This window comes from Ipomoea nil, unplaced genomic scaffold (genome assembly GCF_001879475.1).
Source record: "Ipomoea nil cultivar Tokyo-kokei standard unplaced genomic scaffold, Asagao_1.1 scaffold0268, whole genome shotgun sequence".
Taxonomy (NCBI): Eukaryota; Viridiplantae; Streptophyta; class Magnoliopsida; order Solanales; family Convolvulaceae; genus Ipomoea; species Ipomoea nil.
The window spans coordinates 2900295-2927581 of NW_017616696.1; the positions used below are offsets into that span (position 1 = coordinate 2900295).

Genomic DNA, 27287 nt, shown 5'->3' on the forward strand with positions numbered 1-27287 from the left:
TACTTGGAAGGGAAAAAAAAAACATTATAACCGCACAACTTACCCCAACCAATTCGTGATCAGAGAAGATGTGAATTGCAGCAAGGATGCCCCTGGAAAAGATGGAAAGTAAATGCAAATGAAGTTTCAAGAAAGAAAACCAATTTTATAGCATTTCAGACAATAAAATCTTTCCAGTGCACCTCCCTTCTAAAAGGAGAGCTTGCATCTATATACCCACTAGGAACCGAAACTAAAGTTTTATCAACTAACCAGCTTTTTAACCTGTAGATTGGCAAAATAGTAATCCTCTGGTCAAACTACACACCAGCATGCATGAATGCAGCCATGCTCTTCTCTTAAATAACAGAGTTTAAGTACTTGAAAATCACACGCATTAGCCATTCAGCAGCTAATATATATCAAGTCAAGCCACGAGTTTTCTTAAAACTACAACAAAATCTCACCTTTAGTTCAGTATTAATTGTTTAGCTCCTTAATGGCTTTGGAAGGAAGCCAATTCTTTTGTTCTCAAAGTGACAAAAACATACCCTTTATTCTGATTTGGTTCCTTTCCCTTCATCTGGCCCTCCGCATCTTATATAACTAGAAAGATAAGTTTGTGAAGAAACTCTGATAGATGGAAGCACAGAAGCCAGAAACATTTGCAATAAAATGAAGAAAATTGTGGAAAGGTGGAAACAAAAATAAAGGCCAAGTGGATTATATTTCCAGAATAAGAATCTCAAATGAATTTGCTCCATGAGATCGATATAGCTCAAGTTTCAATGTGATCAATTCAATAAAGGGTTGAAAAATACTACACATATACAAACAAAGACAAGTAAGATAGAATGCTGAATGATAACAAGAGGTCACACGTCTCAGACTCAACTCACAACTCAGAACCACACATCGTTTGTGAAAAAAAAAAAAAAATCCTCTGCTGTATTATTAATCACATTACATTCATTGTATCAAGTGGTATATCAACAATGGCATCATGTTTCTTACCAAAACCAAGAGTGTTAGCAACCAATTGAGGAATGCGAGATTTTGATCCTGGAGCATTACCACCATTCTGCAAATGAAAGACATAGAAAGTGGCTGTCTACTGTATTTTTTATTATTTTTTTTCTTTTTGGGAGTGGATTTCTATATTCTCGTTTATCACAGATGTACATAAGCTGTGTTTGAGTGATCTGAGATTTGAAACTTCCAGTGAATTTATATAGAAATCATCTGATCTCCAACTTCAAATATCTCAAGTTTTGCATAATAGTTAAACGAATGCCTTCATCTATGAATAAACTTTGTCTATTTAATCAGAGATGGTGACATTCTAATAGGATTTCTGGGATTGATAATCATCTATTTTGCTTTCTCAATGTTGGAACAGATAAAGGTCAGTTGCTTACTTGTTTGGCCTATCTATTACATAATACCATATATGATGCTAAATTGCTAATTGCTAAAGTATGATAGCTATAATTAGTTAAGCCTACACCATTCTTGAAAGCATAAACAGACTTACATCAATGATTTTCCATGAAAGACAATTGGAGGAGCTAAAGCAGCAAATATGCAAAAATCCAATATGGAGCTTCAACACAAAATTAAAGAACTTATGTAACAACCATATGTACCTGGGCAATTCCTGCAACATAAGGAGCTCCGATCCAATCATCACATTGGAAGTGTAACTCCTCCTTTCTGCGCAATTGATTGTCCAGAAGATTTCTCATCTGCCTGTGGCTTTGCAAGTGCGCAGTCCAGAACTTTACCTATCAGAATGAGATTGGACATCAGACCAATTACACTTTAAAATTATAATATCAAAATATTAAATCAAATGAGAAGACCAGAAAGCCATTATCACCATCAATTTCATATTTCTCAGTGTTCTTCTTCATGGCACTCCATCTTTCAGCAAAGTGAACAAAACCATATCTACTCTGATCTTTTCATGCCCAGCTTTAGCTGGTGTTAGATCAGAACAACTTTAGTAATCTTCCCATGATGTTCAAATAAATTTTTCAACTCATCTTCAGTAATATTTCTGGGCAAGTTCTTTACATATACAGCTTTAACCTGTAGATTGGTAAAACTACACACGAGCATGCATGCATGCATGCTGCCATGCTCTTCTCTTAGATAACAGAGTTTAAGTACTTGAAAATCTGTTGTGTTCTCACGTCACGGGCAAGAAAACATAAGGAAAATTGAATAGAGAATAACAATTGGAAAATAAAGAGAAGAAAACATTGAGTTTGCTTGAGACCCAAAACTCCCTTAGACCCTTTTTGGGATTCAATTTCTGCTTGCATTATTCTCAATAATCTCCCTTTTTATAGGGTAAAATACAACTCATAGAATGGCTAAATAAGCTAAGTAATCTGCTGAAATCTTCTAGTTTATTTCTAAATAATTAAACTACCTAAATTAATTCGAAGACTAAGAATAATAAGTTAAGTAACTATTTAGTAATTTCTAAATAACTATTTATTAGTTTCTAAATAACTATTTAGTAATTTATTAATATCTAAACTATGTAATATAATAAAATAAGATTTTCTAAAATCCTGGTCCCAAGCATGTATCAAAATCACACACATTATCCATTCAGCAGGTAACGAGTATAATATATGAAGTCAAGCCACGAGTTTTCTTAAAACACATCAATTGAATCAAAATTATGAAAGCGCCAGAGGTGTAAAATTAGTTATTACAACACACAAAGTGAAAGAGGACATTAAATTATATTGGATGGTGGTTGAATACACTTCACACATCATCAATCAGTTTAGTCAGGTTGCAATATTAAAGTAGACATGATCAAAAATACCATTTATTCCTTATTAGTGGAGAATTTCATTAGCAGAAATCATCAAAGAATGAGGTTGAAAAACTGATAGCAGAGTTTCTTTTAAGATTTTTTTTTTTTTTTTTTTTTTTTAAATCCTCTGCTGTAGTGCTGTATTATTAATTACATTACATTCATTGTATCAAGTGGTATATCAACAGTGGCATCATGTTTCTTACCAAAACCAAGAGTGTTAACAACCATTTGAGGAATGCGAGATTTTGATCCTGGAACATTACCACCATTCTGCAAACGAAACACATAGAAAGTGGGCGTCTACTGTATATTTTTTTCTTTTTTAGAGTGGATTTCTATATATATTCTCGTTTATCACAGATGTACATAAGCTGTGTTTGAGTAATCTGAGATTTGAAACTTCCAGTGAATTTATATAGAAATCATCTGATCTCCAACTTCAAATATCTCAAGTTTTGCATAATTGTTAAACGAATGCCTTCATCTATGAATAAAATTTGTCTATTTAATCAGAGATAGATGGTGACATTCTAATAGGATTTCTGGGATTGATAATCATCTATTTTGCTTTCTCAATGTTGGAACAGATAAAGGTCAGTTGCTTACTTGTTTGGCCTATCTATTACATAATGCCTTGAAGTATGATAGCTATATAATATCCCATGCAAGCAAGCTTTAGTAAAATAAAACAACTGAAAAAGAAAGGGGTGAATGGAAAACATTGAAATTTGAAATTAAGAAAAGGAAAACATTAAGGTTTGCAAATTACAAGTCTTGTAGAAGTGAGAGCATAGCATCAGTAGAATTTACCACATTAGTAAACAGAGTTTCCCAATAGTCTGCAGCAGGGTGAGGGGTAAGTAGGGGCAGATTGTTGTTCAAAGGAGCAATGGGGTATTGCTGCAGCCTGGCTTTCTTCCTCACCTGAACTTCTTCCCCACACTCTTCAGCAGCAGTAAAGGAATTTTGTTGTTCAATTTCTTTGTCCTTACCAGCATTGTTTTGTGGATCAGCTACTAAGTTAAAGAAGAAATCATCATCTTCACCCCCAAGATCAAGATCAAGATCATCAAAAAGGTCAATCTCTTTGCCCTCAGCAGATGCAGATGAATTGGGAGAAGGGTTTAAGAACATCATCTCCCTCTTCTTCAAAAGCTGGAGTTTTGAATTCAAGACTTCCAAGCACCCTTCTTCACCAAACTCTTTCCTTTTCTTGCTTCTCACCAGAGTTTCGCCCCCTTGAGAGGTTGATGCAATCTCTTTGCCCTTAAAGAACTCAACCCTCTTGTTCAAAAGCTGCAGTTTTGAAACCAAAATCTCCCGGTGAGAAGTCTCGGGATTATCTCCTTTCCTTTTCTCGCTCTTAACCCTAGTCCTTTCCTTGCCGGCGTCGAGCAAAACCTTGACGTCGTTGAGTTCCGGGGGCCAACTCTCCAGTTTGCCGTCAGGGCTGAGGATAACAACACCTATTTTCAAATCGCACAATATTCCCAGCTCCTTGCTTTTCTTGATGATGGACGCTGCCCTCCTCTCATAGCACAATTTCTGAGCTTTCTCGCCCATGGCAACGCTACTCTTTCTTGGAGAACAAGGTGGTTTTACGAGGTTGTAAGACTCGGGTTTTAATGACTTTCGAATCACAACCTCTAGGTTCCTAAGATTCCTTATTTAATGTGAATACTAACGGGCCTAAAGGATATTTAGAAGCTGTCTTTAAATTGCATTAAAAAAAGTTAATAACAACAACATAGCCTTTTCACTTAGCAAGCAATAATTATGCTGTGCAACCGAAGTGCATACGATGCAAAACGACGTTATTTTGACTAAAAACGTGCATCTCACTTTAAAAAAAAAAAAAAAAATTAGGTTCGATTCTCGGCAATAGCATTATTGTGGATATATAGTTATGAATTTATGGATATTTAGTTCATTCATTGTGGATATTTAGTTCAATCATTGTGGATATTTAGTTCATTCATTGTGGATTTTTACTTCATTCATTCATTCATTGTGGATTTTTACTTCATTCATTCATTCATTGTTGATTTTTACTTCATTCATTTACTGTGGATATATAGTTATGAATTTGTGGATATATAGTTATGAATTTCTGGATATATAAAAATGTTATTGCCGGAAATCGAACCTGATTTCTTCTTTAAGTGTGACGCGCGTTTTTTTTAACCAAAACGGCGCCGTTTTGCAACCGTATGTACATTGTAAGGTGCATTCGGTTGCACTTTTGCGCTTAGCAAGTGAATGTTGAAATCTTGCTACCCAGGTATTGATAAATTAATAAGATCATGTGTTATTGTCATTCTTAACTTGTCTATGAAGCTATATTGTCACAGTATTGACAATATGGTACAATGCAACTATCCTATATATAAAAAAGCCAAACAGATTTCAGCTCCATTTTCCCGCCTAGCTTAAACGACAGCATTTTATGTTTTTATTTTTTGTTTTGCGTGTGCAAGCCTTAACGACGTCGTTATTATTATTTTCTTAGATTGGTGGTCAATCAGAAAGTTTTATTTGAATGTTGTCCAATCAGCTTTTGCGTATTCGAAACCTTTTCCTGACAACTTCAATTTAAAATTTTATTTTTAAAAAATTTCATTCCACTCCTATTCCCTGGTGCAAACAAACAGCCTATAAATAGACGTCCAATCAGCCTTTGCGTATACGAAACCTTTTACTGACAGCTTAATTTAATTTTTCTTTTTAAATTTCATTCCTATTTCCTAAGCACCTCTTCGTCTTTGTTGGTGCAAAGATACAGCCTATAAATAGATGGTGATATGGTGAAACCCACATCTACTCTGAAGGAGTATTCACTTTCTCCATTTTTGATATTTATGCACATTTGAAGGACTGAGTTTTTGTTCCTCCTTTGTTTTGCAGAAAAGGGAGACACGGGGAGGCAACGGTCAGCATGAACACATATGCTAAGAAAAGCTAATTGAAACCCTTTTTAAGGATTTCAATAGCATACCAAGCACACCACTGCATTAATTTCCAAGTGTTCTTACTGCAATTGACACCTGAAATTATTAAGAGCAAAGTATGATCATAGTAGCAATATATCTCAAACCCAAGTAAGTATGCATATTCTTACATTCTCAATAATAATGTGCTCATATATTAAATAGTTATCTTCTATTGTTGTCTCTTAGTTACTGAGTTATGTTCATCATATTCATGCATCTTAGTGAAACAAATATTCACTGGATCGATGGAATGATGAAAACCCTAATAATCTACGGAAGAAGAAGAGACAAGAGACAGAGAGCGGAGCTGTAACGTGGATTGCAAAATGAAAAAGGCCAAACGTTTAGCTCCATTTATACTTTGGGTTAGGGTCAGATATATGGGTTGGGCTTTACTCTCTTTAAATTGGGCTTAGACATATGTTGGGCTAATATAAAATTTGGATTATGAATATGTTGTCCAATCATTATTGTGTGGACCATGGTTCACACAAGTTGTGTGGACCATATTTTGTCTTCTGTAAAATAATGTACATTCAGTACAAAAGTAATGTACATTTAGTACAAAGATAATGTACATTGTATACAGGGGATGTACATTATTTTTGTTCTGAGTGTACATTATATTGTATAATGTACATTCAGTACAAAAATAATGTACATTTAGTACATTAAAAATGTACTTTTTGTTATAGTCCACATAACATTGTGTGGACCATGGTCCATACAATAATTTGCCTATGTTGTCAGGTTAGATCATAATATAAATTGTAAATAGGTTGGAAAGTATATATTTATTCGTCTTATTTGTATCATGACCTTAATAATACAAATAAATAAGCTAATATATATAAATATATATATATATATATATATATATATATATATATATATATATATATATATGTTTGTAATTTACTTATTTTCTTTGATTTCTTCGTATTATTTACAAAATGGACATTAATAATTAATGAATGCATATTTAATTATATATTATATATATTAATAATTACAAAGTCAATTAAAAATTATTTATATCAAATCAACATAATTATTATATGAAAAAATAAAACTCATATCCATTCATTAAATCTTATATATATATATTTTGCCCGTGCATCGCACGGGTAGATTACTAGTACTACTAAATAGTTTAAATATGTTTACATTGACAACAGCAAAGAGTTTTTTTGCACTTCTGGTCCCACGACTATAGTGGCACTAGCATAATTGATCAACGACTTTTGAGCCTTGCAATTTTAGTCCACGACTATTAATTTTTTTTTGCAAAAATGGTCCTTCCGGCCACTTTTCCGTCAAAATTTCACCGAAAAAAAAAATTCTTCATTTTTAGTCGGGCTAAAATTATTTTTGTAATTATATATATTTTTTATTTTTATTATGTTATGTTAGTATATAAAATAATTTTGTTTCTCAAGTTCAAGATTTTAGTTAATATTTTAAAATCATGTAATTATATATGATACCGTTATCTTATTTATTTATTTTAAATTTTAAATTTATTAAAATATATGAAAATATGTTAAGGATATTATAATGTGTATAAAAGATAACCCTAAACCAAACATCATTATATTGCATACCTCAATTTTAACCAAATACAGGAATTTAACATTCTCAGTAATCTAACATTCCCAGCAATCTAACATTCCCTAAGGTAATCTGACATTCCGTGAACCAAACGACCTCTAAATGGCATTAAAAAGCCTTTTTAGTTACTTAAATAATGTTTTAAAGAAACTCTTCAAAGCTAATCATTGTTCATTTATTATTAATTTTGTTTTTGTTTATTCCAAATATCATTCTTCTCAAACTTTATTCTTGTGCCTAACTGGGCTGGCCATACGAGCTTATTTCAAATTTCATATATTACCTACTAAAACGCCAAAAAAAAAAGTGTTAACTTATTTGTATTACAAGTTCAACATGATTATGCTAACATTCTTGATTGAGATAGGACTTAAACTTATGACCTTCTGTTTAAAATAGCCACGGTGATGTCATCAAACCACAAGGTACTTGGCAACTAAATATTTTTTTTATAATAAAAGAAACCAAATATAATATTTATATTTATTTTAACAGTCAAATTACTGTGTGGACCATAACAAAAAGTACATTTTTAATAGAGTTAATTCCCAAAATGATCATCTGACTATGGCTTTTTCTCAAATTGATTCCTTGACTTTTAATTGCAGCCAAAGTGGTCCTCTGACTATTGAATTTTAATCCAAAATAGTTCTCCGTTACATTTGGTGTTAAAATGAAAGGTAAAAAGAACATTTTATATTGCTTGTTGTTTAGAGCTTTGACCTCCGTTAGTCTAAGTATGTGCATACCACATCATCAAACTCCGATCCAATTCTTTGTAAATCAAGTTAAATACTTATTAGTCTGGAGAGCATTATCAGGCTCAAAGTTAATAACAACAACATGGCCTTTTCACTTAGCAAGTGAATGTTGAAACCTTGCTACTTAAGTATTGATAAATTAATAAGATCATGTGTTATTGCCATTCTTAACTTGTCTATGAAGCTATATTGTCACAGTGTTGACAATGGTATAATGCAACTATACTATTAAATAGTTTAAATATGTTTACATTGACAACAGCAAACAATGTACATTGACTATGGTTTTCAACTTTCTAGAGTACACTTAGCTCCACTAAGTGTGTTGGTAGTGTGCCTTCATTCCTTGCCCAGTCAATGCCTGTCCAAGTTTGTGATTGAATTACCTGAAATAACATGTAAACAAACTGCCAGATAGATATTGTAAATTATCACATAGAAATAGATAATAGAAAAGTCTAAGAATACTGCCATCATGGCAAACCAAAGTCCAACAGAAATGTTCAGATGCCACACAGGGCCAAAAACACAAGCCTGACAGTTGTTTCAAATGATAACAGGATCAAAATATTTTTTGACATAAAAAATTAGAATTCTATGCAATCTTCTCCTTTTCCACTTTCACCACCACTGGTTTGTTCTTTTTTTTTTTTTTTAGCTCTGTGTGGATGATAATTCATCCAGAAGACATCTTTTTATTGTACCACTGGAATCAACACTTTAGTTAATTCTAAGTCAATTAGATCCTTTATGTTATATTGACTAAGTATTTCAATTTAGTTTAGAACCAAACCTCATCATCGTCACAATCATCACTTGGTAGCAATATCTTTGAACTTAAATCCTTGCTTTGGGGTGTCAAGTGATTCAGGACAGTGGATTACAAGTAATGCACTGTCCTTCTCTAGTTTCAGAACGGGAAAAACATTTACAGCACGTTTGGTTCACGGAATGAATTTTGAGGTAATAGGAATGCTATTCCATAAGGAATGGAATAGACAAGGAATAGAATAGGAATTGTATTCTATTGTTTGGTTCGCGGAAGGAATAGACTTTATGAATTATATTACAGTGTTTGGTTGATTTAAGGAATAGAACTAAAATATGTTTTAAAAGACATAAATACCCTTATAAAAATATGTGATGGTGGCGGTGGTGGCGGTGGCGATGGTGGCGGGGGTGGCGGCGGGGGTGGTGGCGGTGGTGGCGGCGGCGGCGGTGGTGACGGTGGTGGTGATGGTGGTGGTGGCGGTGGTGCTGGGGTGGTAGTGGTGGGGGCGACGGTAGCAGTGGTGGGGGCGACGGTGGTGGTGGTGACGGTGACGGTTGTGGCAGTGGTGGTGGGGGCGGCGACGGTTGTGGCGGTGGTGGTGATGGTGGTGGCGGTGGTGCTGCTGGGTGGTGGTTCTGGTGGCGGTGGCGGCGGTGGTGGTGGCGGTGGCGGTGGTGGTGCTGGGTGGTAGTGGTGGTGGTGGTGGTGATGGTGACAGTTGACGATGACGGTTGTGGCAGTGGTGGTGGGGGCGGTGACGGATGTGGCGGTGGTGGTGGTGGCGGTGGTGCTGCTGGGTGGTGGTTCTGGTGGCGGTGGTGGTGGTGGCGGCAGCGGCGGTGGTGGTGGTGGTGGTGGTGGCGGTGATGGTGGTGGTGGCGGTGGTAGTGGTGATGGTGGTGGTGGCAGTGGTGGGGGCGGCGATGGTGGTGTTGGTGGTGGCGTCGACGACGACGGTGGTGAAATATGATAAATTTATATATAGGATAATAAAATTAGGTTAAAGAAAGGGGTAAAAAAGGAAATAGATTCTAAAATCTATTCCTGAGCGTTCAGTAATAGGCTAATACCAGGGGGGGCCCTAGTAATAGCTATTACCTTATTTGAGGTAATAGGCTATTACCAGGAATATTATTCCTGGTAATAGAAATGGTTACCAAACAACGGAATAGGCCTATTACTGTGAATGCTATGCCATTCCCGGCCTATTCCGTGAACCAAACGGGCCATTAGGGTGCTGTCAAACTGATCTTTTCTAGCAGCAATCTTGAACACAAATGATTGGCCAACCAAAGCTTTTAATTCCTTAGGCATCTTCCCATTTTCCTAAATATATAATAGAGTCACAGTTATACTTTAAATTTAATGAATTATGGTCATTTGAATGAAACTAATTTAGACATAACCTACCATAGGATATAAATCTTTCGTACAGCAAGAATGGGGCATTCCCAGTATTGCAAAAATCGCGCCTAGGCACTAGGTCCGTCTGGCCGTGGCGAGGAAGGCCGGAATCGGCCTACTCCACGGCCGGGCGGTTAGCTGGCTGAACCTGCCGTTTTATTTTATTTTATTTTTTTTTAGTTGTAAAGTGTTAAAAAGTTCGGTAAGGCATAATTTTTTACTCAGTTGTCTGGTTTGACCCTCTAATTTCTTCAAAAAATGCTTATTTTGCTCTTAATTTTAATTTTTTATGTATTTAGATGGTTTCAACAGTATTTTGAACGATTTTACAACCACTTATGTAAATAATTTGTAAGAAAAAACTAGGGGAACCTTATGTTTTATTAGTGAATTTTACCATTTTTAGTTTTTTTTTTTTTTTTTTTTTTTTTTTTTTTTTTTTTTTTTTTTTTTTTTTTAATTCTGCAAGGCATAACTTTTGACTCAGTTGTCCGGTTTGACCCTCTAATTTCTTCAAAAATGCTTATTTTGCTCTTAATTTTAATTTTTTTTATGTATTTAGATGGTTTCAACAATATTTTGAACGATTTTACAACCACTTACGTAAATAATTTGTAAGAAAAAACTAGGGGAACCTTATGTTTTATTAGTAAATTTTACAATTTTTAGTTTAAATTTTTTTAATTATTTTTTAAAAAATAAAAAATAAAATTAAAATTAAAAATCAGCGCCTAACGTATTTTGCAACATTGGGCATTCCCATTAACATTTACCACTCTCACTTTCAACCTATACCTCCAGATACCATCTGCCCATATTCTGCTACATTTGTCACATGAAAATAGGTCATTCTTAGGCACAAGTTTTTTGTTACAACCTTTTGACTTGCATGATTTGTAAGCACATGATAGCCTTCTATGTCAGCAATCTTTGCAGGGATCCAATAATCACCAAACTACAATAGGTAATAGACAATTGTGTTAGGTTTAGTTTTAAACATTCATCATGTAAATGAGTTAGATAATTGTTTACCTCCTTCCTTTCATACAAATCAGTAATGGTACTGATCACCATTCTGCCAAAAGTTAGATCTTCCCTTGTGTTACTGTAACTCAAGCTTGAAAATGATGTGATACCCCTTAATGGAGTCTGCTGAGCACATAGACTAAAAAGATAGGCAAAGTAAAAAGTATTAGCATGCATGTGTTTTACAAATAAAGCTTACCTCAGAATCGTGGGAGAGCATCTCCTGACTTTTAATCAGATCTCCTGACTTTTAATCAGACTACTAATCTCAGCCTGATCTTTATCACTTTTTTCGTATAATCAGGTTTGAAATCTTTTGCCAAGATGAACAAATGTGCCATTTTTACAGAATCTGCGATGTGCTTCTTTTTGAAGGAGATAGTGTAACGCTATTTTTTACGCAAAAGAAGAATGTAAGATGAGTTGAGGCTGGACTATATATTTATAGAATGATGAGGCCTAAAAGGGAGTTCAAAAAAGGATCAAACAGTAATGAATCAAAATAATTATGTTGCGCCGGTTATTATTCTCAGTAGGTGGCTGCGGCTGATGCTAGAGTTCAAATTGTAGTGTATTAAGTATTCTGTTATTATTTTATTATTTTATTTTATATTTATATTTTATATTTTATTATTATTATTTTAATTTAATTATTTTATTATTTTATTTAAATAATAAATTTAGAAATTTGTAATAAATATTTTGTGTTTATATTCGTTAGTCCTTATCAGAATATTAACTGCTTGGGATCAATTTCTAATGATTAGATTTGAAAAGTTAAATTTATGTACGTTATGTACCTAACCCACTATTGATATACGAAAGGATTTCTTGGAGAAAACAAATCTCAAAAGATCAATTAAATGATCGAAACAAAAAAAATAAAAAAATCACCTAATAATTAAAATTACATCGTTTTAGATGGGCGGGAAAATGCAGTCATTTGATTGGTCATGGTTATATGGTTTTATTATATAGAAAGATACCAAAGTTATTAACCTAGGCTCCCAAACATTCTTACTGCTCTGATACCAACTTTGTATCAGAGCGGAACCAATTATATTTCTTATGTCCAAGATTTGCATCCTACGGACATCCTCAATAGTGAGGATCTTAGTGTAGTTTTTGGAGGTGTGATTAGGAAAGAGAAATGAGTGAAAAGGGAAAAAAAAAAAACAAAATAAAAAACTGACAAAATCCCTACACAACCCCCAAAACACCTGACAAACTCCCAAGGTTTTACGAAGAATTGTCTGGAATATGGGGTTTTATAATGTCTTAAATGTCGCGAATCACAACCCACCAGGTAGAAGTTTCCCTTATTTAATTTTAATACTAATTAGTTGCTAACGGCCTAAACGATATTTGGAAGTTTTCTTTAAATTGCATTAAAAAGCCTTTTTAGTTAGTTAAATATCGCAAATTATACTGGTACACACGGTTGACGTCGTTTTGACTAAAAACGTGCGTCCCACTTTAAAAAAAAAAAATCAGGTTCGATTCCCGGCAATAGCATTTTTTGTGCATAATTTGAATTATATATCCACAAATTCATAACTATATATCCACAGTGAATGAATAACACAAAATCCAGAATGAATGAACTAAATATCCACAATGAATGAACTAAATATCCGCAATGATTGAACTAAATATCCACAATGGATGAACTAAATATCCACAATGAATGAACTAAATATCAACAATGAATGAACTAAATATCCACAATGAATGAACTAAAAATCCACAATAAATTAACAACATAATGCTATTAAGGGGAATCGAAATTGAATTTTTTTTTTAAATGGGACGCACGTTTTTAGTCAAAACGACGTTGTTTTGCAACCGTGTGCACCATGCATGGTGCACACGGTTGCACAGCATAACTATTGGTTAAATACGGAGTAATTTTTTAAGAAACTCTTCAAAGCTAATCATTGTTCATTTATTATTAATTTTGTTTATTCCAAATATCATTCTTCCCAAACTTCACCCATGTGAAAAACTGAGCTGCACATGCAAACTTATTCCAAATATCATATATTACCTACTAAAACCCCATAGTTAAAGGCATTCAAAGATTTGGTTTGATATCAAATTAATACCAAACCAAAAAAAAAAAAAATTTTGTTAACATATTTGTATTATAATTTATAAGTTCAACATGATTATGCTAACATTATTGACTGAAATAGGACTTAAACTTATGATCTTCCGTTTGAAATAGCCACGCACAATGATACCATCAAATAACAAGGTACTTGGCAATCAATTTTTTTTTATTTTTTTTGCAACTAAAACTTATGGTTCTGGCTCGACCAAACCCGTCTGGAACGAGCATTTCATCGTCTCTTTCACGCAATCGCCATAGGAATTTGCGGATCGCCGAAAAACTCAAAGATCCGCCACCTACAAATCCACCGTAAACACCTTCTTTGATCAAATGATGGAGCTGAAACACCTACTCGATCGCCTTCTCGACACCAATCCAGAGACTCGCATCACGGTGGAAGAAATTAAAACCGATCCATGGCTCCGCAAAGAGTACAACTAAACACATTCGATCTCATCTCCTTCTCCTCCCGACTTCAACTTGTTCGGTATATTCGATACTCACAGCGGCATCACCGACACCGAACGGAAGGATCGATAAAATCGTCTATGGTATAGAGAGGATAGCTAGGGTGGAGGGATTGATTGCAAAACTCCATTAGGTAGAGCATCATGCTGATAACGTATTGTGAAATGAAGAAAAATTATAAGTAACCAAGAATAAGAAAATACAGAGAGATTATAGAGAAAAGGAGGATCATCTTATTCATCAACAACCATTCTTCTACAAAGGTGTATATATATATATATATATATATATATATATATATATATATATATATATATATATATATATATAGGCTTCGAATCTGGTGCACCCCTCTAATAGATGAGACCATAAACCTCTTTATATCCATTGATTCATTTTCCATGAATGGTTGAGATTATAAGAGATTATGGTAGTAATTAAGGATATTTTTCAATGTAAAGGATATATTAGTAATTGTAATTCTAATTTATTTATGGACATAATACTATTGGAATCTGCAGCATTAAATTAGGGAGTTTATGGATGGAAATTAATACTTTGAATTACTACAAAGGCTGATGAGGTGAACTTGGCGTGAACAAGGCTTGAGAAGAAAACGAAGGGCTAAGTGCATTTACGTGCCATCGTCTGTGCATACGCTGAATATTGGGGTTTTTTCCGCTGGGATGGTGGGAGGGGGGTGGGGGGTGGTGGACGAACTAGAATATCTGTTATGTGCGTATGGTGTGCGTGTTCAGGTGGTTGCATACAGGTCTGTTTGTGAAACCGATAGGTTGACGGGAGGATGCATATACAACCATGAGTGTATTTCGCCTGTGAAAGATTGTGAAAAAAAAAAAATAATCACAACCACAATCCTTATAATATGCAACCACTATATGCACAGGCCTTTTCTTGTGCGTGATTTCTTGTGGTTGGCTTGTTTTACAAGGAATATATTGTAAAAATTAATAGATTTTCTTTTTAATTTATTTTACGGTGGTGTGTGCATTTGTATGATTTGGCATTTGCAAATTTTTGAAAAATGAACTTAGTATCATGTCATTTTTTTAGTTTTGTTTTTACACTGGTGTGTAAATTTTGGCAATGGAACTTTGCATTATGTGGTCTATTGTACACGTCATAACACTCCAATGCACACACAAAATACAAAAAAAACAAAAGCATATGAAGAAATGCAAAGGTCATGCGCTTTTATATTCTACAAGCAATAACATAAAAAAAAAAATCATGCTTTATATACATTTGGAAAAAAAAACCAACAAGAACTAACGCACACACCATACTATAACAATGCACACACTGCTGTAAGATTGCATTTTAAAATAAAACGGTAATAAAGGCGTGTGCATTAAACTGGTGTGTGTGCGTAATGAAGTAGGTGGATGCGTAGGAAAGAGCACGTAGATATTTGCTAATTAGGTTTTATTTCACAATCTATGGCCTGTGCGCACACGGGTGACAGTGTGTGCGTAATGCTGGTGACAATGTGCATTCGAGGTATAAGGCGCATGCGTTATGCTGAAATTCTATTATTGCACAGACGTCATTATTATCATGCACATAGGAAAATGTGACAGTGTATATCGTGCAACAGATTCCCACATACCAGAAATGTGATGCGCACAAACTACAATGTGGTTTGCACACACCTAAAATACAAAACGAAAAAGAGAAAATGTAGTCCCAACAAAACATAAATTGATCATTAACCCAGCATAGCCATTTACTAATAAAAACTTTAGGAAATGAAAACAAAATGAAACAAATCAAGATACAATCTAAGGCTCATGGAATAAAAATAGCAATATCAATTATATAGGATATAGGGAATAACACATTTAATGTAGATTAGCAGCAAATAAGGCTCTTTAAACTTCTAGATGCCAGATGAACAGCTTCAATCCCTTCCTTTTCGTGACCAACAACAACATTAGGAACCCACGCCCATAGTTGAGTATAATTTGTGATCGTGGGAATATAACGCAAAGGCTACAAAAGAAATAAATATGATTATAGACATTAGCAAAGACCAACATGCATGAAAATAAGTTAACAATATTCAATTGTCATTGAGAAGATTGCAAGAGCAAACATTAATAGGGGTTTGCAAAAACATTTAGCATCATAAATAATTCAAATTTTCCACATCAAAGTGGAGTATAATTATGATGGAGGGATGACAATTAAAAACCAATCTGCAGGCACCCACTCTCACCCAATACGCACAAGTAAGGTTTTTTCAAGGGTGGTGGGTGAGGATTGGGTGTGGATGTGAAAATCCCACTCAAATCCATTGCCAGTAGAGGGTGAAAATCCCACTCAAATCCATCCGAAGCACAGACCAAATACCCATAGTGCACAAAGCTACCAAAACCCCCCAATCCGATGCACAAGCACATCTCAAGAAAACATAAAAAATCACCGACACTACCCATAGCTCCCACCATGCCGGAAAAATCATGAAAACAAATACACAATAAAACCCAATAGAAAACGAAAAGAAAACATGAAATCGGAATACCTTGTTGACACCCGGAAGAATTCCTCTTTTGTCTCTTTGAATGCCTGACGAAAGAGCCAGCCATTGAGATTATCACGCCACTACAGGCAGAAGCGACATCTGAAAATCCACTAGCTCGACAAAGACGGATGAGCGAGCACCGAAAAATTATCCAGACGGAAATTAACTAGCAAATATATATCATGTCAATCAATCAATCAACCAATCATGATGAATTTTGAATGAAAGATTTAGAAAAGTAGAATATGAATATTGGCATTTGCTTTATCCATGTATGCACTTAATGGAAATTTATGAAACCTGGTTTCTAAACTTGATCATGCCAGGTTATCCAGAATAGAAGTGAAACTAAAAGCAGCCGAATGCACAACAATAAAATGGAGAAACAGTATGGAAACGAAGTCCCTAATTGACCTCAATGAATAAGTAAAAGCTTGGCAAAGCAAAAATGGAAGCTAGTTTTTAATTACAAAGCACCCCCCCCCCCTCCCCCCACCCCAAGCCTCATTTACCGCCGGCCAATGCCGACGCTACAGTCCCAAACCGCCGAGCATACAAAAACCCAAAAGCCCGCCGGAAAGCCACCTCCCTGCCACAGCAACCCCCCTCCCCTCGCCAGAAAACCCCTAACAGCAAAAACCCACTTAAAACTAAGAATATCTAAGCAATGGTGTAGAGAATACCTTGAGTAACACCCGAAGATTACCCCCTCGTCGCTTTGATCACCTGGAGGAGGAGCCAGCAACACCCAACGAATTACCCCGTCGTCACTTTGACCGCTTGGAGGAGGAGCGAGCCATGGAGAATGCAGACCACAGGAGATCGCCGAGGAAGAAGCGAGATAGACTGTGGTCGACTTCTCTTCTGCTTTGCTTCCGAGGAAAGTGGAGTAGCTTCAATTAAAACACATGCAAAAGGAAAACAAAAAGGCTATATCGCATATAAAAAGGAAAGAGAATAAATACACACGGGAAATTACAGCCGTACCCCAATTATATTCCAGAGTAGTCATTTACAATAAAAACAAACTTTAAATCACAACCGTTCAAAAATTAAGATGGATGTTCAGGGAGTGTGCTCACGGGCTCGGCTGACTAGGGGGTGTGCACCTAATTCAATATATATATATATATATATATATATATATATATATATATATATATATATATATAAAAGGTAATAATAAATAATAAATACATATAAACGGTAAAAAGTATATCAGTTACAACTATTACAAAATGGATAATAATGTCCACAATAATGTTTTGTTTATAACAAAAATGTTAAATTGAGTTTGTAACTTGATTTATGGATTTTTGGGTCTTAAATTTTAAGAGAATAATATGTATAATTTTGTAAGTGGCTAAGAATTATGAACATTATAATGACTATTGTTTTTCATTTTTCATATGTTTTCTCCTTTTACTATTTTGGTACTTGGTGAGTTGGTGACAATAGTCTTTAACAACCTGAAATATGCCCCTTTTTCATGGCTTTTACTTGTGTTATAATCTCATTATATATTTGATACTCTCTCGTCCCATTTTATGTGTTTGGTTCGGTTAACGAAACTTGACTAAAGTTAATTTTAATCCAATTTTTCATAATATTAAGTTTAGTATTAGTATACAAAATTTATATATTTAGAAACTACACTAAAAGTACTATTAAACACAAAAAATCAAACTTAAAAATAGTTTTAAAAAATACTAAAGAAAATAAACCAAGAAAAAAGAATTTGTTTGACCAATGAATAGTAAGTATGACAGATAAAATGTGACAGAGTGAGTATTTCTTTACAGATTAATATGACTACTTTTCATCATAAAAACCATAATATAGTTGAAATTGAAAAAGATCACGATTTTAAAATTAATACACAATTGAGTGAAAGCAATCATGATGAATTGGTGAATAATGATGATTTTTTTATTTTTTTTATTTTTTGAATAATGGTTAATTTAACATAAGTGAGATTGAACAAAATGTCAGTGAGAATGCAAGAGTGATGTGAATAATGAGACAATAATAAAGTTATGTATTGGAATGGAGTTTCAATCACTAGATGATGCTCTAATGTGTTATACTAATTATGCAAAACATGAAGGATTTGGAATTTGCAAAATTTGCATAAAGTCTAGAAAGAATCAAATGGTTATTAGACAAGAATTTGCTTGTTCACCGTGCAAAATATATATATATATATATATATATATATATATATATATATATTTAGAGCGGGACAATAAGAAAAAATCTTTATCTGATGAAACACACCTGGAATGCAAAGCCATGATTTATGTATCTAGAAAAAGGTGAAGACAAAATGGGTAATATATAAATAAGTAAATTTCAATTTTGGTCATGTGAGTATTGTGATTTTGTTAATTGTAATCCACGACTTTCAAAACTAACAATTGAGTACCTTAACTATTCAATTTTTTATCAATTTTTATCAATGACTTAATTGTTATTTCCCAAACAAGTCAGTGACTTATTTGTACTTTATCCCTATAAATTCTGTATATTGATACTAAACTTAATATTATAAAAAAAAAAGTTAATTAAAAATAATTTCAATCAAATTTTGTTAATCAAACTACAACACATAAAATAATAAAAATTTCCCTTCATCCCTTCATAATAGTAATGAATATTGACACGATATTCATCTCGAACACCTTTCAAAATTATGAGCTTATAATCACATCATACATTCACCCCGCTAATTAGATCTCAAATTCAATCTTCATTCCCCACCGACATACCCAAAAAAAAAAAAAAGAAAAAAAAAAAGATTATTTGCCTAAGTGTCTCAAACCTGTTACGTTACAAGCATGGTTATCAACTCAACACCATTCTCCGCACAAAAGCCAACTGCTAAACATGTGGACATGTAGTGATGGATACATTGTATACTATACCAACAATAACTTTTTTTAAAAAATAGAAAAATAAGCCTAAGAACAGCAGCAGCAAAATTTACAGGGGCTTCAGCTTGTTAAGCAACTTATATAAGCGAAAACTATCCTTGAAAAGCAAGATAAATATTTAAGGGGATTATGTCTAGTCATTTGACTTCCTTGATACTCAAGTCATTTGAGTTCCCATTGATGTGTCTATATTCCAACACATAAATAATCCAAACCATAGGAAGAGCTCACTTTTGGAGAGCGGTATAGAGGAAAACAATTGACTTCTAGCAGAAAAAGAATCATACAATATTCATTCCAAGACTATAATCTTAGAGAAATATTTCTAGGCTGAATTGTCTGGTATTAATATACGGGAGTAACTGAAACCTTTCCCTATAACTTTACAAGTACCCATTAATTTAGATTATGCAGAGTAGGATTATTTGAGAAGTTCTATCAAATGCAACCAATATTTGAGCTTGCAGAGTAATCTATGGAGAAAAAAAAAAAATCTAACTCATTTTATGACCGACTTTAAAAGTATCATGAACTCTTTGTTGGAAAAATTAGCTTAAAATGGCATAAAATGTCATATTAAGTGGCTATTTTGTGGTACAATTATCAGTGGGGTTCACTTCCGATTTGGGTCAGGTCAAAGTGGATTCGGGTTCTTCGTAGTAAGACGAAGAGATTGATATATTGTACGCTCAAAATGGATAATGGGTGAATGAGATATTGATTCTCAAAGTAGACCCATTTAAGTTGGGAAATGAAGGGAAAATGTAGGACTTTGTCCCACATTGGTTTGGAAACAAGATTTGCCCCCTTATATACATGAGCTCTTTTCAAGCTTGTAGAATTGTATAGCATACTCTCTCGCGCGGAAGGGGGGGGGGGGGGGGGGGGTGTGCAAATCAAGATCTAACCAGAGGACATCAAAAAGGCTTGATTCAAGCCCGAGCTCGTGTACCACAGCACTACACGAGAGTACCCAACGGTCTGAAACCCGAAAGTGCAGAAGATTAAACTCATCTGTTACGGAATTAATACTGTTTTAATTCCAATTTTTACATTCTGAGTTTAATCCTAATTTTTAAATTCTGAGTTTAATCCTACTTAGTGGTGACCGTTACAGGTGTTACACAATTGGTTTTAACACCAATTTAATGGTCATGTTGAATGCTATCACTCCAACATCCCTATATAAAGAGAGGTAGAAGCAGTAGCATTTTACACAGTGAGAAACAAAGGAATTCCAGTAGCTTTTCATCTCAAAACTCTGCTTCTACTCTCTTCTTTTAGCCAACCAGTGTTCTAAGCTTTGCTTTGTTTGCCGGGTTCCTTGTTTAGGTGCTTAAACAAGGAATCGTGGCACGTTTTATCTTGGGAAACCTAGGCTACAACGCTCCTAGCACTTGTGGGAGGTAGCAAATAAGGTTTTAAGGAAAAGAGCTTTGTGTTCGAACTCGTGCTAAACCTATACCCAAACACTCAACCTTTTCCTTCCCAGATTTTCTTTTTCCCATATAATATTAATCTTTTCGTAGGATTATTGTTTTTGGGATTTTTCAACCTTTTTACCCAACACTCTTAGCTAAATTAACAAAAAAAAAAAAAAAAAAAAAAAAAAAAAAAAAAAAAAAGGTGTCTTTCTCATAGGAAAGTAGGAAACAATTTCTTAGCTAGTTCTTCAACTTGCTCCAACATCGAATCACATGAAAAAGTGTTACCCTTCTCATTTTAACTGAGTTGACTCTAGGATTGACTGATTATATTTATTATTTGTAACCAGAATAGGGAGCATTTATTATTACTACAGAAGGAATAGATTTATATAACTTTTCATATGAAGTGTACATTTTTTTTTTTTTTTTTTTACATTTTCATTGATAGAAGATTCATGGGACCTGCATTCCAAAGAATTTTGTGAATAATTAATACCTTGACTATGGCTATTGCAGCAGAATTTATGTTAATTTATGAAACAAATGAGATTATTAAAAAAAATTAATTAATTAAATTGGAACCTACACATTAAAAGTTTAAAGATAATTTTAAAAACATAAATTCTTTTTTTGAACAAGGAATTATCTTATGGGTGTAGGAGCCAAAAAGTATGTTTGCTTGTTGTCAAATGACCTTGAAGAGCTTGTCTAACAACTCTTATCACAAAAGAACAAAAGACATTTCTTGTAGGTATTGTACTTCTCTACTAGATAAACCTGACAAGGTGTGTCGGGTCTTGACTTTGTGCTTCTGACTTAGATGCGGTTAGATGCATGATAACACATCTATCGGGAGGCCTTTACAACAATTGATTGAGGCCAGGTCTGTCACTTGACCTTCCTAAACAAGTATCCTGCCTCAATTAGCAGTTTTCAAATGTTTTCCCTTGACTTGGGTTCACCACCTCCTACTTGAGATTTGTCGAATAAGGTCTGCCGATAGTGAACGCAGTCAACTATCTTTAGGCATCCTTTTACAACTACATGGATATACATACTTCTGTTGAAGGCATGACCTTTGCTGACAAAATATTCGTTGTTACAAAGAAAACAAATGGGGAGTCTAAATTTCTAAAATACAATCAATAATATCATCAAAATCTATACAACAATTATTCCTAACACTAGTTAATGTCACATCAATAATAACACGCTAAATAAGTAATAATATAACATAATTGCAATATTTCACTAATTTGGAGAGTTTTATTGATTTTTTTTTTTTAAAGTTAAGAGACTTATCCCAAAAGGTTAAATTCACAATCCTAAAGGCTCCCCCGACTCGACAGAGCATGTAAGAGAAAGTTAAGAGACTTAATTATACTATTCGTTAGAGTTAAGATTTGTTTATTTCTGCAATACCCTTTTACTTTGAAAATGGGTTATACTGTCATATAATCACATTTGCTATTCATTAACTTTGTTCTCTACATCCCTAAAGTTCAAACTTGAGCACATTTCCAATATACTTGCTTCAACTCAAAATGTAAAGGAGTTGAATTTAATTGAATAAATGTTTATTTAAATTTGTCGTTTTAGTTTTCAAACTACTCAAATTTTGAAAAATATGTTATAAAATTACCCTCCTCCCCCTGAATGGTATGTTTATAACGTTTTTTCTTCATTAATTATTCATATATCTATATTATCCATGATGGTTTTATTGGGACCGGGTTCACCATAAACCGGGTATAGGAACATAGGACGGGGGTATGAAAGTATTGACTTTATTACCCGGGGCGCTAGGCCCTAAACAATACGCACAAAGCCCGAGGTACAAGCCCAGAATGATGGCCCCAATACAAAGAATAAGGCCCACAGGATGGGCTATTGCTAACTATGCTACTACTTGGAATTGAACTCGGGTGACTGGATTGAGAGTATGGGATCAAGACCACTGGACTAGTGTGCCTGTCGTGTCCTCCTTTTTTTCTAGCCAGAGATCCAGGGCCCCTATTTATAGCAAGCCCCCTCCTCCTCTAGCGTCCACGTGTCCCATGCAATCCATCCCCACTTCCCCATTTATCGCTACGCAAGCGGGCACGTTCGCCATACTTCTAAAACTCCCGCGCATACCACCCTGGTCCACCATGCTCGGCGCACCCGCGCAGCACCCCCTCGGGAAAGGGGGGGTGCCGTTGACAATCTGGGGGGCGCACTGCCCCCGCTGGCCGCGCCTCGGCCTGAGGTGATCCCGCCGGCCAGTCGCCGGCCGGCCAATGGCCGGTGGTGGAGGCTGCCTTGCCCGCATATATAGGTTATATATAATTGCCGCGCCTTAAACAACAGTAGTTGATGTGGGTTGGTGGTATGGTGCGCGCCTGCTGAGTTAGAGGGCATGGGTTTGAACCCTGCTGACAGCGTCCATGCCTTTTACTCTAGTTAAGTGCCATGCTACTTGCCCCAGGGCGCTGCCGGCACGACTGGTGGTGCACCGCCCCCGCCGGCCACGCCTCGCCGCCGGGAACCTGGCCGGTCGGTTGCCGGCCGCCGGCGGTGTTTCTTGCCCGGAAACGTCTTCTCTTTTCTTTTTGGGCCACCACGCCCCCTTGTCTTCTTAGCCCAATAGGACTTGGGCCAATCTCCTATCATCACCACCCCCACTTGGGTCAATACTATGCCAATAAAATGGACCCCCGGGTCCCATATCCCCATCACAAGTCCCCCAGTTCTTTTAGGTATCTTGATGCCTAAAGGAAGTAGAATTCGGTATCACCACCTCCTTTTTTTTTTTCCCTTTCTCAATCTCTCGCCGCCACCTTCCATTATCACCATTGTTGTGCGTCACGCCATTACTCCGTACCTCTACCACACACCGCACATTGCCCTGGCCTTCGCTTCATCACCTAGTGTCGAGAGGTCAAGGTGACTCCTCTATTGTCACTTCTTGGATGCTCTTGCACTGTACATCTCTTTTGTTGCATTTATTTAGTATGCTTTGTCGATTTCTCCATGATGCACCTGCATGCTTCTTTTAAATATTCAATGTATGTCTTTGCTCCTTCTCCATGCTACACCTGCATGCAACCTTTTTTTTTTTTTTTTTTTTTTTTTTTTTTTTTTTTTTTAAGGATGAAGGTAACTGAAGATTGTAGGATGGGGTAGTGTGGGTTGCGATAACCCACACGCCCCCTCCGCCAACGCCATGCGGCTTGCCGAGGGCAAGTCCGCGCATGTGGGTTGCGATAACCCACACGCCCCATCCGCCAACGCCATGCGGCTTGCCGGGGGCAAGTCCGCGCATGTGGGTTGCGATAACCCACATGCCCCATCCGCCAAAAACCATGCGGCTTGCCGAGGGCAAGTCCGCGCATGTGGGTTGCGATAACCCACACGCCCCATCCGCCAAAAACCATGCGGCTTATCGGGGGCAAGTCCGCGCATGTGGGTTGCGATAACCCACATGCCCCATCCGCCAAAACCATGCGGCTTGCCGGGGGCAAGTCCGCGCATGTGGGTTGCGATAACCCACACGCCCCATCCGCCAAAAACCATGCGGCTTACCGGGGGCAAGTCCGCGCATGTGGGTTGCGATAACCCACATGCCCCATCCGCCAAAACCATGCGGCTTGCCGGGAGCAAGTTCGCGCATGTGGGTTGCGATAACCCACATGCCCCATCCGCCATGGCCGTAGAGCCAGCATGCATAGCACGTAAGAGCACATAGTTGAGGTGGCCGTGGGCCAAGCATGCAGAGCACATAGGAGCACATAGTTGAGGTGGCCGTGGGCCAAGCATGCAGAGCACATAGTTGAGGTGGCCGCGGGCCAAGCATGCAGAGCACATATGAGCATATAGTTGAGGTGGCCGCGGGCCAAGCATGCAGACCACATATGAACATATAGTTGAGGTAGCTGTGGGCCAAGCATGCAGAGCACATAGGAGCACATAGGGGCACATAGTTCGGGAAAATAAACACAATCTTTACCTAACTAAGTGTTCAAGTGTACTCACCAGAGTAGCGTCACGATGTGCTAAGTGTGTTACCTTATAGGGTAGCTCCTCTTGCGAATCAACCATTTGGGCGTACCTCGGAACCTTGCTAGGATGGTAGAGACTACAAACACGGGCTAATCGTAGCGAGCCCCACAGACGGTGCTAATGATGGTTTTATTGGGACCGGGTCCACCATAAACCAGGTATAGGAACATAGGACGGGGGTATGAAAGTATTGACTTTATTACCCGGGGCGCTAGGCCCTAAACAATACGTACAAAGCCCGAGGTACAAGCCCAGAATGATGGCCCCAATACAAAGAATAAGGCCCACAGGATGGGCTATTGCTAACTATGCTACTACTTGGAATTGAACTCGGGTGACTGGATTGAGAGTATGGGATCAAGACCACTGGACTAGTGTGCCTGTCGTGTCCTGCTTTTTTTCTAGCCAGAGATCCAGGGCCCCTATTTATAGCAAGCCCCCCTCCTCCTCTGGCGTCCACGTGTCCCATGCAATCCATCCCCACTTCCCCATTTATCGCTACGCAAGCGGGCACGTTCGCCATACTTCTAAAACTCCCGCGCATGCCACCCTGGTCCACCATGCTCGGCGCACCCGCCCAGCACCCCCTCGGGAAAGGGGGGGGGGGGGTGCCGTTGACAATCTGGGGGGCGCACTGCCCCCACTGGCCGCGCCTCGGCTTGAGGTGGCCGGCGGGACCCGCCGCCGACCAGTCGCCGGCCGGCCATGGCCGGTGGTGGAGGCTGCCCTACCCGCATATATAGGTTATATATAATTGCCGCGTCTCAATAAACAATAGTTGACGTGGGTTGGTGGTATGGTGCGCGCCTGCTGAGCTGGAGGGTGTGGGTTTAAACCCTGTTGATAGCGTCTATGCCTTTTACTCTAGTTAAGTGCCATGCTACCTGCCCCATTCCCTGGGCGCTGCCGGGAACCCGGCCGGTCGGTTGCCCCTTTTACTGTAGTTAAGTGCCATGCTACCTGCCCCATTCCCTGGGCGCTGCCGGCCACGCCTCGCCGCCGGGAACCCGGCCGGTCGGTTGCCGGCCGCCGGCGGTGTTTCTTGCCCGGAAACGTCTTCTCTCTTCTTTTTGGGCCACCACGCCCCCTTGTCTTCTTAGCCCAATAGGACTTGGGTCAATCTCCTATCATCACCACCCCCACTTGGGTCAATACTATGCCAATAAAATGAACCCCCCGGATCCCATATCCCCATCAATCTACTCAATTATTTCAAAAGTGACAATTTTTTCTTATTTATGTTAAATGAGCATTCGGATTGTTATAGGTATTTTAAATCTCTTTCTTTCTCCAACAAATTATTATATTGCTTATATGTGGGAATCAAAATAAATGTAACACGCAACAAATTAAGGCCAACTTAATTTTGTTACTAGCATTAAGTTAAAATTATAATTATAATATTTGACATTGACGTTTATTCTGTTTTTTATTTTATTTTTTATTTTATTCCCACATATGAACAACAATTTGTTTGAAAAGGAAAGTGACTTGCACATGCCATTATAGGCATTATTCCTTCGCCTTCAGTGGCAATTAACAGATTTCAGTATAGTTTTAGTTCAAAGTGTTAAACTACTATTAAGTTACCAAAGTTAAATTCTCGAGTAGTTATGCAGTGCATCCGTATGTACCATGCATGGTGCATATGGATGCAAAAACGACGTCGTTTTATTAAAAACGCGCGTTTCTCCTTAAAAAAAATCAGGTTCGATTCTCAGCAACAACATTATGTTGTTCATTCATTATGGAATTTTAGTTCATAGGTTATGGAATTTTAGTTCATTGATTCTGGAATTATAGTTCATCGATTCTGGAATTGTAGTTCATCGATTCTGAAATTTTAGTTAATAGATTCTGGAATTTTAGTTCATTCATTTTGGAATTTTTAGTTCATAGATTAAATTCTGAAATTTTAGTTCATAGATTCTGGAATTATAGTTCATCGATTCTGGAATTTTAGTTCATATGTTGTTGCTGGGAATCGAACCTGATTTTTTTTTTAAAAGGGGAGACGCGCGTTTTTAATAAAACGACGTCGTTTTTGCATCCTTATGCACCATGCATGGTGCATACGGATGCACAACATAATTTGCTTAAATTCTCCCCTTCATAATTTGCTTTCGATTTTCTATCACAGGAAGTAATTTTTTTATGATTTAAATACTATAAGAAATGGAAAATGGGAAAAGGTCGAATAGAATCTTCAACTATAAGGCAAAAAGTAAATAAATGTCTAAACTATAAAAATCTTTAATTAGACATATTATCTCTCCATTTTAATGTAATTGAGCTAATTAACCACTTACCTTCAAGTAACTGGTAAAAATAGTTTTTTAATTAAAAAAATAATTTATAAATGAAAAATAAAAAATAAA

The 27287-nt window shown here is 36.5% G+C and overlaps 1 protein-coding gene across 3 annotated transcripts in view; it reads right to left on the reverse strand.

The window, feature by feature from the left end:
- Positions 1–3534: 3534 nt before the first annotated feature.
- Positions 3535–27287, reverse strand: part of LOC109148578 — a 28139-nt gene continuing 4386 nt past the window's right edge. For 2 of the 3 annotated variants that reach the window (XM_019296323.1, XM_019296315.1), the window contains 2 exons: positions 10294–10299; positions 3535–3993 (listed from right to left, as the gene is read on the reverse strand). In XM_019296323.1, the coding sequence (XP_019151868.1) occupies positions 3584–3993; positions 10294–10299 (416 nt within the window). In that variant the 3' untranslated portion in view covers positions 3535–3583. Of the gene's footprint in view, positions 4285–10293; positions 10300–27287 lie in introns of all 3 variants that reach the window. The other variant, XM_019296320.1, reaches the window with a different exon arrangement.